The sequence below is a fragment of the Myotis davidii genome, unplaced genomic scaffold (assembly GCF_000327345.1).
Source record: "Myotis davidii unplaced genomic scaffold, ASM32734v1 scaffold496, whole genome shotgun sequence".
NCBI lineage: Eukaryota > Metazoa > Chordata > Mammalia > Chiroptera > Vespertilionidae > Myotis > Myotis davidii.
The window spans coordinates 1,332,124-1,346,925 of record NW_006289398.1 but is presented as its reverse complement, the minus strand read 5'-3'; the positions used below and the strand labels follow the sequence as shown (position 1 = coordinate 1,346,925).

Genomic DNA, 14,802 nt, shown 5'->3' with positions numbered 1-14,802 from the left:
TCCATTGAGTATGATGCTGGCTGTGGGCCTGTCATAAATGGCTTTTATTATGTTGAGGTATGATCCTTCTACTCCCACCTTACTGAGAGTTTTTATCAAAAATGGGTGTTGAATTTTGTCAAATGCTTTTTCTGCATCAATTGATATGACCATGTGGTTTTTTTCTTTCAATTTGAGAAACAGGCTCTGAGAGGCTGACTTGTCCACAGTCATGGAAAGAGATGAGAGAGGGTTTAAACGGGCAAATCTGACCTCATTGTCCTCACCCTTATTTATTTTTCTGGACTCTACTTCTGTTCCTATTTTTTTGTTGCACCCTTCAGTGTAAGTCAAGGGCAGAACCAAAACATGTAATTCAAGAAAAATCATTCTCAGAGGGGACCATGCAATGCAGTCTAATTCTACAGCCAGCTCTCTGAAGATCCTACTTGGGCCAGGGGTAAGATTTGGATGACCTACAGCCATGTTCTTAACCTTCTTGAATCTCTTTGATGATGTAGGGGAAGTTACAGACGTTTTCTTCAAAAGGTTCACATATGAATTCTCATAGGCAGCACAAGACCTCCCCACAAAAACAATCTAAGATGTAGAGTTGAGTGGCCATGAGCTCTGATAAGTGTTAGGTGTGCTAAATGGGAAGAAATTCTTTTGCATTAACTGGCTGTTCAGTATTAGATGGCTTATCCCCTCTTAAGTCATAGGCCAGTCATAAGCCAGTTCTATCTTCTCAAATTTCACTAGATTCTAAATTCCAGATCTCATGTAAAGGCTGCAGGGCCAGAGAGCCTTTGGGGAGTTGCTGAGTTTCAGCCTCTCTTTTCAGCATGGGCTGCCCTGGTGGGTGACACTTCTCTGGCTTGGTCCCCAGCAGTGCCTTTTCTCAGCCACCCTGCTCCTGGTGGCAAAATGCTACTTCGTTCCCCCTGCCCTGCTGATCCTAGTAGTTCATAGCCCCTGTGCAATCTTTTAAACTATGTGTGGTGAGTTTTAAAACATTTCCTGGATTCACCTTATTTATTTCCCTGTTTGATCTTGGTGCATCAGCTGCTGCTGATCTGTCTATATGTTCTTTCTCCTCCCCTCCACACAGAAAATCTATCCCCTCACTGTATTTTTAAAGAGTGTCTAACAGGCTTATCCAGGGGGAACTGCCTGCTTGTGAACATGTATGACAGGTCTGGAAGTACAGGGCAGTGAAGGATGGGGAACAGAAGACAGGTGTTTAATAAATGGGATTCCTCATCCTTGTGTCCTTGTCAAAGTGTTTTCTTATTGATATCTTCATTGGAAGAGAAAAATTGTTACTTATTTTATTGAATAGTGAAGACTTCATGTCTGTAACATAATATATTTTATAACAGCGAGATTTTCAAAGTCACTGCTTTTCTCTAAAAGATGCAAAATACAAATACTATTCAGCCTTATTTTGCATTAGTTTCATAAATATGGAAATTTTGCAGTATTCTTTCTCAGGTAAAAATATTACTCAAACCATCAATATGTTTGGCATCCAAAATTGTTATGACCTTACCTGTGTTCATGGGTTCATGTGGTGACTGAAGCTTGAGTAGGTAGTTAGGCATGGCAATTGATTATTCCATTTATGTGAATATTGACATTTGTTACTTCACCCTTTTGCGCTTTAGTTTTCCTCTATAAAGTAGAGATAATAGGATTTTCTTCATAGAGTTGTGAGGATTAAGTGATAGAGTGCTTAGTATAGTGCTATTTTCATTATGAGTACATACATATCAGCTATTAGGATTATTAGTTCAAATCTTAGCTTTAATTCAGATTATTAGTTCAGTATTCAGAATTCATTAGCAAACACATCTTGGCAGTCATGATTTCTGGAAATAAACCTGCAAGTACAAGAGCTCGGCTGTGGATGAGTTAGTTAGAGATATGGAAAAGGTTCACTATTTTTAGTATAAACTTCTCAAGTAATGTTGACTTCACTGCTCAACTCTATGACTTGATTAACATTGTTTAACTTTTAGGTCAGTAAAAACCATTCTCTTTCAAGAGAAGAATATTTATCTCATTTTCAAATTCGCACTGAATCACTCTTGGCACATACATTTTATCTTTTAGAATCTGTTTTGCAGATGTGGAGCCCGCTGCTGTAAGACTTGCTGGTTGAGTGAAAGTTTCATATATACATTGCATTTCAGAGACATTAAAAAAAAAGAATAAAGCTGCAATCTTGGAGAATAGTGGCTCCATCCTTCAGTGGTTTGTTGGAAAGCCTGCCTGCACCTGCTAATATCCCGGGAGAAGTTGGTCCAGAAATACTACTGAGCCCTGGCAGCACCCGGGTAAAGGGTGGGTGGAGGCAGATTTCTATAAGATTCGTCATACCCACCTTTTCCTGTGCTGGCTTCCCTAATCTCTCTCCCTTTCCCCCGTATCTCCTCCTTTTCCACCTCCACCCACTGTGCTCTGTCTTGCTCTTGTCTGGAGGTAGTAATTACTTCCTAACGTAAATTAAAACAGTCATCTGTAATTATAGACACATTACACCTTTCTCCGCGTTTTAAGGCCAAGTTCACATATGATTACTTATCTTGATATGTGTTGTAAGAGTAATTCCGTGAGTTACTTGCTTTATGCCCCAGGTGGATTCATGGTGAATTTCCTGCTTCCCATCAAGTATACATAGAAAGACAGCTGGAGAATTATAGAATCCTCTGGCCTGTTCTCAGTGCCCTCTCCACTAGAGCTGATTTCCATCAATGACCTCTTCCTGTTCACTTTCAGTTGGTCAGGAGTAGGCCCTATTAGAAGTACTTGATCTTTCCGATTTCAATTTCATTTTCTATTTTCTCAGATTCTCCCTTTATATTAATAACAGCATCATTCTCCTTTGTCCAGGACCTGTGTCAGTGACACTGTCTTTCTCTCTTCTTGGTTCCATATTCTGCAGCCACGGGCCAAGCCCTTTTACTGGAGCACCAGTCCAGGCTGACTTTGGGGCACGCCGTATCTTCTATACAATTTCTAGGATTCATCTGCAGAATCTCAACTCTCCCCAAAATAAACACATCTCTGGAATCATTTTCATATCTTTCCAGATGAGCTACCTCTTTCTTTTCTCTGGGTGCTGCCTCATGACCTGATGACATTTCCCCCCAGTTTTTCTCCTCCATTTAGATTATGTGTTGGAGAACAGGCACCTTTGTATCCCCAAGTATCTACCAAGATAGCTCGCCTATAAAAAGTATTTAATATATACCAGGTATGTGTTGAATTGTGGCCCTGTGGCTTATTGCTTGTATGTTATTTACACCAACCAAGCTGTGATTTCTGGGGAGGCAGAGGCCCTGTCCTACTCAATCTTCGTTCCCTCAGAGCCAGGAACAGTGCTCATGATTTTGAAAAGTTTTGGAGCAAATGCTTTTTTTTAATTGATATTTTTTAGAGAGAGGAAGGGGACACACACACACACACATACAAAGAGAGAATTAGAGATAGAGATAGAGATAGAGATAGAGATAGAGATATAGATACAGAGAGAGAAAGAAAGATGTGAGAGATGCATGAGCGAAATATTGATCCGTTGCTTCCCACAGATGCCCTAACCAGGGATTGGAACTGCAACCTTGGTATGTGCCCTGATTTGGAATCGAGCCTGCCACCTTTTAGTGTATGGGACAATGCTCCAACCAACTGAACCACACCATCTAGGGCTAGAGCAAATTATTTTGAAGAATATTTTAGGAGAACTCAAGAGTAGAGCAGTACTGAGAGATAGATAATGATATGTATTATAAATGTGTATGTATTTAATTATATATATTTAATTATATACATGGGCTATAGGTTTTTAATTTTATTAAAAGCCTATTGCCGAAACTGGTTTGGCTCAGTGGATAGAGCGTTGGCCTGTGGACTGAAGGGTCCCAGGTTCCATTCCGGTCAAGGGCATGTACCTGGGTTGTGGGCACATCCCCAGTAGATGTGCAGGAGGCAGCTGATCGATGTTTCTCTCCCATTGATGTTTCTGACTATCTCTCTCCCTTCCTCTCTGTAAAAAATCAATAAAATATATTTAAAAAAAGCCTATTATGTGTGCAAAACAATGCTAGGTATTGAGAGAATAGAAGGAGTCAAAATGGGTATCTGTGGATGGTTTGAATTGGCATTGTAGAAGGTAAGGTGTATGGAGGTCTCTATTCATTCTTTTGAAATACTTGTGAAGCATTTTTGCCATAAGTCTGAGCAGAACCATTCTCAGCATCTCTCTGTGGGCGTTCTCTTAAAACACTCTGGTGCATTTCCCATGAGCTTCATGTAGGTTAAAATAAAAGGGGTTAAAGGGAAAAAAAAGGAACCTACTGCCTCAACATATTTGGTTATACATCTGAGTTTTCCCTTCCCTCCCTCCCTCCTACTCTCCTTTCCCCTTCCTGTACTCAAGGTCACTTATTGAGATATAAATACGTATATTATATATTTATAATACACAACTTTTAAGGGGTACAACATCTGACATCTGGTATAGAGGGTTTTTAAAAATATATATATTTTTATTGATTTCAGAGAGGAAGGGAGAGGGAGAGAGATAGACATGTCAATAATGAAAGAGAATCATTGATTCGCTGCCTCCTGCACACCCCCTACAGGGGATCCAGCCTGCAACCCCGGCATTTACCCTTACCAGGAATTGAACTGTGACCTCCTGGTTTGTAGGTTGATGCTCAACCACTGAGCCATACCAGCTAGAGGTGTTGTGTGTTTTTTTTTTATTTTATTTTATTTTTTATTACAAAGGGTATTACATATGTGTCCATTTTTTTCCCCGCCCTAGACAGTCCCCTAGCCTCCCCTATTCCCCAGTGTCTTATGTCCATTGGTTATGCTTATATGCATGCATCAAGTCCTTTGGTTTTTTATTTTAAAAAATTCTTTATTGTTTAAAGTATTACATATGAATCCTTTCCCCCCATTGACCTCTCCCCGCTCATTACCACTCCCCCAGCACATGCCCACACCCTCCCTACTGACTGTGTCCATGGATTATGCTTATATGCATGCATACAAGTCCTTTGGTTGATCTCTCACATCCCCCCCACCTGGAAAAAATCACCCTTGCACCCACTGCCTTCTCCCTGAGGTTGGATGGTCTGTTTGATGCTTCTGTGTCTCTGGATCTATTTTAATTCATCAGTTTATGTTGTTTATTATATTCCATATCTGAGTGAGATCATGTGATATTTATCTTTCTCTGACTGGCTTATTTCGCTTAGCATAATGCTCTCCAGTTCCATCCATGCTGCTGCAAATGGTAAGAATTCCTTCTTTTTTATAGCAGCGTAGTATTCCATTGTGTAGATGTATCTCAGTTTTCTAATCCACTCATCTGCTGATGGGCATTTAGGCTGTTTCCAAATCTTAGCTATTGTAAATTGTGCTGCTATGAACATAGGGGTGCGTATACCCTTTCTGATTGGTGTTTCTGGTTTCTTGGGATATATTCCTAGAAGTGGTATTACTGGATCAAATGGGAGTTCCATTTTTAAATTTTTGAGAAAAGGCTATACTGTTGTTTGATTTGTTGATGATAGCCATTCTGACAGGTGTGAAATGGTACCTCATTGTCATTTTGAATTGCATCTCTCAGACGATTAGTGACTTTGAGCATGTTTTCACATGTCTCTTGGCTTTCTGAATGTTCTTTTTTGAAAAGTTTCTATTTAGGTCCTTTGCCCATTTTTTGATTGGGTTGTTTGTCTTTCTTTTGTTAAGGTGTATGAGTTCCCTGTAAATGTTGGAGATTAAACCCTTATCGGAGATAACATTGGCAAATATGTTCTCCCAAGCAGTGGGCTTTTTTGTTGTTTTGTTGATGGTTTCTTTTGCTGTGCAGAAGCTTTTTATTTGATGTAGTCCCATTTGTTTATTTTCTCCTTAGTGTCCATTGTCCTGGGCTAGAGTTTTAATTGAATGTTGGTAGAAACCTGTTGAGTCTTCACCTGCAGTGGTCCAGGAGGTCACTTGGACTAGCACTCTGTGTCATTCAGGACTCTTCACTTCTTAATCTATACACCAGGCCCTGATCTTGTGTCTTGTGTGACTTAATGAAATAAAAGTTTTAAAAAGTGTTTTGTAAAGAGCTTTATGTTATTTGGTTTATAAGAGCACGGAGTAATTTTTGTCTAATAAGAATATTGGTATATATTTTAAATTGGGATTTTTTTCTAATTCCATTTAATGGACTTCTTCATCTGAGGTTTCCTAAAGTGGTCCTCAGAAGTGTTTAATCACTGATGGACATCCTAGGAATTCAGTGAGACTTTCGGCTATAGAGATTCCAGCTGAAACTAGAAGAGACTGGGGGCAGTGAAAGGATGTTTAGTATATTTACAGAGTTGCGCAACCATCCAATTTACAACATTTCTATCACCCCAAAAGGAAACCATCTTCAGTCGTTCCCCATGCTTACCCCCGCCCTAGGCAACCACTAATCTGCTTTCTGTCTATATATTTGCCTCATATGGACATTTCAGATAAATGGGATCATATATGTGGCCTTTTGTGTCTAGCTTCTTTAACTTAGCAGAATGTGGTTTGAGGTTCATCCATGTGACAGTGGATAGTGGGTTGAATGGCAGCTCCCCAAAAGATATTTCCATATCAAATTCCTGGAACCTGTGAACGGTTCCCTGCTCGGGAAGGATCTTAGCAGAGAGATCTTATCCAGGTGGGCCCTAAACACAGTGCCAGTATTCTTACAGGAGGTGGAACAGGAGAAGACACAAAGCGAAGGCCACGTAAAGATCGAGGCAGAGCTTGCAGTGATGTGATGAGAAGCCAAGGAAGCCAGGCACTGCTGACAGGCACCAGAAGCTGGAAGAGGCAGGAGGGTTGTCCCCTAAAGCCTGGAAGTGTGAAAGAATAAATTTCTGTTGTTTGAGGCCACCCAGTTTGTAGTTATTTGTTATGGCAGCCTCAGTTACATGTGTGTGTATTACTTTTTTTATTGCCAGTTTTCCATTGTATGGCAGCTTGGTATTTTGTTTATCCATCACTTAATGTACATTGGGGCTATTATGTACAGTGCATCTCGGAACTTCATGTTAAAGTCGTTGCATGGGGATATGTTTTCAGTTCTCTTGGGTGGATACCTAGGAGTGGAATTGCTAAGTCATGTAGTGAATCTGCATTATAAAACTGCCAAACTGTTCTCCAAAGCGGTTCTACCATTTTACATTCCTACTAATAATGTATGAGGGTTCCAGTCTCTTCCTCACCAACACTTACTATTGTCTGTCTTTTTATTATACTAGTAGCTATCCAGTGGGTATAAAGTGTTATTACATTGTAATTTTGATTTGCATTTATTTTCTAAATAATAGGTAATGTCAAATATCTTTTCATGAGCTTAATGGGCATTTGTGTACATTCTTTAGTGAAACTTGTATTTAAATCTTTTGCCCATTTAAAAAATTGCATCACTTAGCTTTTTATTAAATTATGCAAGTTCTTTAGATATTCTAGATAACCATTCCATTATCATTATATGATTTATAAATATTTCCTCCAAGTCTATGTCTTGTCTTTAAACTTTCTTCATTGTATCTTTTGAAGCAGATAAATTTTTAATTTTTACAATATCCAACTTATCTTGTTTTTTTTTAAATCATTTGTGCTTCTGATGCTGCATCTAAGAATGCATTTCCTAACCCAAGATCATGTTTTAAGAGTTTTACCTCTATATCTATGGTCCATTTTAAGTTAATATTTGTATGATGTGAAGTAAAGACCACATTCACCTTTTTTGCATATAGATTCTAGTTGTATTGGCCACATTTTTTGAAACACACACACACACACGCATTCGTTTTCCATTGAATTGTTATGGTATCTGTTGAAAATCAGTTGGCCATAATGTAAGAGAACAAGTGGTATTTATTGTAGCATTCATTCCCTACTCTGATGCTAGATGTCAGAGGGCCTAATTTTCGTAATTGTAAGTTTATAGCATTAGTACCAAATCTGTTTCTTTTAAGTGCAACTGTATTCTTATTGCAATTACTCAGAGGGTGCATGAGAATTACGTATGTTTATAAAGATTATTGTGGGTTTATATTGAAGCTAGATTATTTCCCCCATTTTTGTGGAACCTTAATATCTTAGTATTTGGGCATTTTTGAAAAGAAGTTTGTCTTGTTGGATTCGTTCTGCCAAGAGAGCCAGCCAGTTTCAGACTGTTCCACCGCTCACGCTGCTTGTGTAGTCTTTCGAGGAAAAATTAAACCAAAATCTCTTAAGTGATTTCCATGCAAAATTAATGCTTCCCTTGACTTCTGCCAAATGCTATGATGCATTTATGCAGCAGATGCAAGAAAGTTTAGAACTTGTATTTGGAAAGAATTCAGAATTTTAAGACAGAAAGCATTTGTGCCTGGGGCAATATAACGACCCACCTGTGTTTTTTCTTGTCTTCTGGGTGTTTTCATTGTGTTTCCAGAAAGGCCCAGGCAGATACTTCTTCTATTTTCAAATCATTTTTATAAAACAGTTTTAATTTTACAAGACCAGATCTCCCTTCAAGTTTCAAAATATGTGTTCTTTAACATAAAATGTTTTGACAGATACCTACTGGCCTTGTACTTTAGCATCCATTTTTGAAGACAAAGACTCAGAGAATCAGAGCCATAAAATATAGTGTAATTAGTCACCATCAGATTCTGCCTAAATTTATATTTCGTACATTTATATGCCACATTAGCTGCTTTCTTTTCTTCTGTTATTTGATAACCAGCTCAACCTGTTACTATACAATTGAAATAAATGGTACATACTTAGTGTTGGGTTTATTAGCTTTAATATCTTATTTATGGTCTGAGAGGAAGAGAGAAAGGAGCTAGTATTTATTGAGTGCCTACTGTGTTCCAAGTGCTGTCCTGGACACGTTTACATCCCTAATCTCATTTAATCCTCATAACTCCTCATTGTGGCAGTGTTATTCCAGTTTTAGAGATGGAGAACATTAAACAAGCATGATAATGACAATGATATTTGTGTGTGGTCTTTCATATCATAATTCTAAAGTATCAGCTGACTTTTGGAGATGTTCAGTTATAAAAAAGGAGAAACCATAATAATTTATCCTCCCGGTTGCAGAGCTGACTGTAGAAAGAAAAGGCACACAAGTTATTTCTCAATGTTTTGTGCATATTAACTGTGGGAGGCATAGTGACCTGAGATAGGAGACAAGTAAGCAATACAGAATATGTTCAGCAAGGGTAAGGTTTGAATGTTCAGATACAAATGTTACAAAACAGTGGATATTTACATGCAGAAAAAGTACCACATATAAAACAGCCCAAGTGCCCATCAGTAGATGAGTGGGTTAAAAACTGCGGTACATTTACAAAGTGGAATACTATGTGGCTGTAAAAAAGAAGGAGCTCTTACCCTTCGTGTCAGCATGGATGGACCTGGAGATTATTATGCTAATAAGCAAAACAAGCTGGTGGAGAAAGAGCTATCACATGATCTCACTCATATGTGGAATCTAATGAATAAAATAAACTGACGAGCAAAATAGGTCCAGAGGCATATATGCATGGAACAGACTGACAGATCTCAGTGGGAAGTGGGGAGGGGACAGGAAGAGATTAACCAAAGAACTTATATACATGTATGCATAACCCCTGGACACAGACAATAGTGTGGGGAAGGCTTGGGGTAGGATGTATGTATGTAAATTTGTTCATAAAATTCTTTTCTTATCCTTTTAATCTTGTTAAGCTCTATAATGATATCCTCTCTTTCATTCAATATTTGATATTGTCTACATTGCTGTTTTTTTTCTCCATCAATTTTGCTAGCGATTTGTTAATTTTATTGAACTTCTCAGAGAGCCAGCTTTTGGCTTCTCCACTGTTTTTCTGTTTTCTATTTTATTCCTTTGTACTCTCATTTTTATTATACCCTTCCTTCTCCTTGCTTTGGATTTAATTTTCTCTATTTTTAGTTTCTTAAGGTTGAATGGTAGGTCATTGATTTGAGGTATTTTTTTCTAATATGTACAATTAATGCTGTATTTCTTTCTGTGTCCTGTAGTAACTGAATACCATGAATTTTGATATACTATATTTTAAAATCTGTTGTATTCTGTCCCCACCCTAGCTCTAGACTGCTGTTGCTTGTTACTTAGTGAAAACTCAGGGGCTGACAGCTTTGTTTTTACTCCTCCCCAAGAGGCATGAGGTCTTTGCCTGGGACGTAGAGCAGGCCATCATTCTTTTCTAATGACCTGTTTGTTCAGTATGCTTTCTAGTGTATGTTATAAAATGGTGCATTAACACATATAAGTAATTCAGAAAGTAATGTGTGTATATAGGTGGTGTAGTTTTACTGATCAGAGTGTATCAGTCAGGACTGTGTGGAGGCCACTGCCTTAGAGGGTCAGAACGAATCTAATAGATGTGAAGTAGAATTTGCCATTTGCTCTTTGATTTGACAACAACATGGTTCACCTTATTTCAGAGAGCAACCTCATTTATAACTGGAGAATGTTTCACAGAGCAAATTTCATTTAAGAATATTTATTACCTTTATATGCTTAAAAGTTGAAGCAGTCTATATGGGCGTTTTGTATTTTGAACTCCTTTCTTTTTGATACATGACAGTCTCATTTTTTTTTTAGGACTGTGAGGACATGGGAAGTTGAAAATCCAAAGAAACAAAAAAGTGTGTTTAAACCACGGACGATGCAGGGTAAAAAAGTGATTCCCACAACATGCACATACAGTAGAGATGGAAACCTCATAGCAGCTGCCTGCCAGAACGGAAGCATACAGATCTGGGACCGGAATCTGACGGTGAGTCAAGGACATTTAAGTCTCTTTTTTCTTAGAAGAAAACCACCTTATATATAAGATAAATGTTAAAATGTTATGAAGATCGATTTCCTGAGTTTAGCCCTAATTTAAACTTCAGTGTTAGTTGCTAAAACATTGGAGCTTTTGCAGTAAACAGCATTGCAGCAAATATACCAGCTTAGTATTTTCTAATGTTTATTAGATTTTGTTTTTAAAATAAATTAGGTTGTTTGGTATAAAAATTAAGAAGCACAGTGCAGTTTATTATACAGCATTTCAATGTACATGATTTTGAAAATGAAGGATTTGATGGTAATATAAAGCAAGGCTAAGCAGAGAGCTAGAAAATACCCTTTAAAAGATTTAAGAAAATTGTGAAATGTCCAAGATGATACAGCCATTGTTTTGCAGTTATTTCTGTAGTAATTTAAAAAATATTTTGTCTTCGCATTCCATTTGAATAGGTTTTAGATTTTTCCTTTACAGTTTAGGTCATTATTAGAATAAATACAATTTGAATTGGAGAGGATCATAGAATTCTATAATCATAGAAATAATGAATATAAAAGACTTCGACTAATTTTGTGAATTACCAATAAGCTTTAAAAAGGGCTTTGTATGCCTGGCTGGTGTGGCTCAGTGGTTGAGGGTCGACCTATGAACCAGGAGGTCACGGTTCAATTCTTGGTCAGCGCACAGGCCTGAGTTGTGGGCTCTATCCCCAGTAGGAGGTGGGCAGGAAGCAGCTTATCCATGATTCTCTCTCATTGATGTTTTTATTTCTCTCTCCCTCTCCCTCTCCCTTCTTCTCTGAAATCAATAAAAATATATTTAAAAAGGGAGGGGTGTTTGTAAATGTGGTAAAATCAGAACTTTTGATAAGTAGAATGATTCTACATTACTAATGTTAAAATGAAAATCTAGACTAATGTTATAGTAACAATTTGGTTCTTTTTGTTTTCAACAGTGATTAGTTTTATTTTATTTTTTATTTTAAAACTTTATTGTTGAAAGTATTACACATACCCCCCTCTATCCACCACTGACTCCTTCTAGCCCGCCCCCCGCACCAGGTCTTTACCACCTTCTTGTCTGTGTCCATGGGTTCTGGTTTACTTATTAATTCAGTAAATTTTTATTAGGTACCTATGGCAGGCACTATTCTAGGCACTAGAAATATTGCAGATTAGCCAAAATTCCTGGCCCTTGCTGTGTAGCGCAGTTGGTTAAAGTGTTGTCCAAGTCAGTGTTTCTCTCTCAAAACCAATCAGTTAAAAAATTAAAAAAATAATTCCTGCCCTCGTGGGATTTACATTCTAGTTCTTTTTAAAAATTATGAAAATAATGTCTTTAAAATAAACCATTTACATTTTGAAAGGGGTCCCAGGAAAGTAGTTGTCTTTTCAGGCACAAGAGTTAAAGTTAGTTTTCTAGGAATAAGGTAAAAAGTAATGGCAGTGAAAAAAGAACCCATGTTTATAATGCCAGAAATAGCTTTGGCATTTTCTGTTTGTCAGATCTCTTTATTTCTGTTTTCATCTTCACTATAAACCCTGTAAAGCTTCATAACAGCACAGAGATTTTAAAAATCTTTTGAATTGTAAACTGAGTTTTAGCCAAGCAGTAAATTTTTAAGTAACTGGCTTTCATTGTCTCTGGGAGCTGTTGATTTAAACATAGAAATTCTAAACCGTGAAGTTTTCTTGGGTAGCTTTAATAGTGTCTGTTTAACATGGTTCATATATATTAATGTGTGTGTCTTTCTCTTAGAACCTTTATATTTTTTTAAAGATTGGCCTTGCATATCTCTTGAGGTAGTGAGTATCTTCTGTTTCCAGTTTTGTAGAAAATAAAGCAGTTTGAATGCTAGTTCTCCTCCCACCTCCTCCATCTTTTCTAGCCATTCTGCTAATCATAATCCTTGATTCTGTTTTGCTAGAATTTAATAGTACATGAATGTATAGCTTATTATACCACATCCCATTCGTGATATTTATTTATATTTTTACATTTGCAAGTAAGTGTGGGGCAGGGGAAGCTGGATCCAGAGCTGGGTATCACATCAGGAGATAAGCTCCTGGGCAGGTTTCTGCTGGTGAGTAAGCATATGATGGAGAGAGAATGCAGGAAAGAAGTCCCCAGTAGTAACTTACACCCACTGCACCCTGAATCTTTAAGTGTCTCCAGTCAGGTAACCAACTGATCCACCCAACCAGGGCAAAATTGACTTTTTAACCCATGTTAACATTTGCTTGATTTATGGCCTTGTTTACCTTACCCTTTATTAGTAGGGATTAAGAGGTTTTATTTGTTTTTACATAGAGAGAGGATTGCAATGCGCTTAATTTAATTGAATATAGCATGGACAACCTTGTAAGTAAATATGTATAACTCTAATTTGCTTTTTTCAAAATTTTTTATTTGAATTGAATCATAATTTTATACATGTGAAATGTATACTTTTCAAAAAATCTGTTACTATTACTTTATTATTAATTGCCTTTCCTTTGTAATCTCATCATCCTATCTCTACCCCAAATGCTTGTAAATTACTTGGTATGTATCCCTCTGTACTTTTCTCCATCCTGTATAATAAGAGAGGAATATGCCAATTAGCTGTTATGCCCTGAGGTGTAACAACCAAGCGCATCACAACCAGATCACGGATCAGCAGGAGGGTAGGCCGGCAAGGTACAAGGAGGCTGCGGAGAGCTACCGGAGGGGGCACCCATCCAATTGGAACTACACAGCTACATCCTCCTATGAGGGGGTACAAGGGGAGCTACAGGAGGGCGGGGCAGCGGGCAGAGAACTACAGGAGGGTGGTGGCGACCTACTGGCGTACAGATTTGTGCGCAGGGCTACTAGTATCTCTATATCTGTATATATTTATATATCCAGCTATCTATGTAGGTCAGGAAAATTTCACCAGATATTTTTGAGCACCTACCACCTCACTGAGAATGAGTCAAAAATGTGATCTTTCCCTTCTTTCTCCAAACACTGATCACTGAATAATACACAGCCTTTACCCAACTGCTCAAGTTAAAGCAGTCAAATACTGCATATAGGGGGGAGAGAAGCATATTATAGGGGAAGTATGACTTTAAAAAAAATTCTCTCCTGAGGATATGTTCATTGATTTTTAGAGAGAAAGAAAGGGGGAGGGAGGAAAGGGGAGAAAGAGAGAGAGAGAGAGAGAGAGGGAGAGAGAGAGAGAGAGAGAGATGAGAGAGAAACATTGATCAATTGCTTCCCATATGTGACCTGACCGGAGGTCAAACCTACAACCCAGGTATATGCCCTGACTGGGAATCAAACCCACAGCCTTTTAGTATACTGGACAGTGCTCCAACCAACAGAACGACCTGACCAGGGTGAAATTGACATTAAAAAAACAATTTTAAAAAAGCAAGTGATTTAGAAAATGATTCTAGTATCATGCTTTGGAGAAAAAATGGTGTATCTCTATAAAAGACAGAAACAGCAATGTTGAAAATTCAAATAGAGATTTTTGTCTTTGCGTTGGCTTTAATACTGGGAGTCTAGAAGACTGTCTATGACAGCTGAAAGTCTGCTGTCTAGTTCTCTAGCACATTTTGTCAGTGAGACCCGAGACATGGAACTTTCTGTCGATCAGTTCTGAGTTTCTTAAGCTCTATGCACTGCATTTTCTTTTTTTTTTTAAATTAAATCTTTATTGTTCAGATTATTACATTTGTTCCTCTTTTTTCCCCCCATAACTCCCCTCCTCCCAGTTCCCGCCCCACCCTCCGCCCTCACTCCCCACCCACTGTCCTCATCCATAGGTGCATGATTTTTGTCCAGTCTCTTCCCGAATCTCCCACACCCCTTTCCCCCCCAAGAATAGTCAGTCCATTCCCTTTCTATGTCCTTGATTCTATTATGATCACCAGATTATTTATTCACTTGCTTCTTAGATTCACTTGTTGATAGATGCATGATT

General features: G+C 38.0%; 1 protein-coding gene across 1 annotated transcript in view; it reads left to right on the top strand.

The window, feature by feature from the left end:
* The window catches only part of WDR70 (WD repeat domain 70), a gene marked incomplete at its 5' end in the record, with an annotated part of 225,358 nt that overhangs the window by 127,892 nt on the left and 82,664 nt on the right, over positions 1-14,802 (top strand). Inside the window, one exon of the mRNA XM_006761792.2 lies at positions 10,661-10,835. Within this exon, the coding sequence (XP_006761855.1) occupies positions 10,661-10,835 (175 nt within the window). The remainder of the gene's footprint in view (positions 1-10,660; positions 10,836-14,802) is intronic.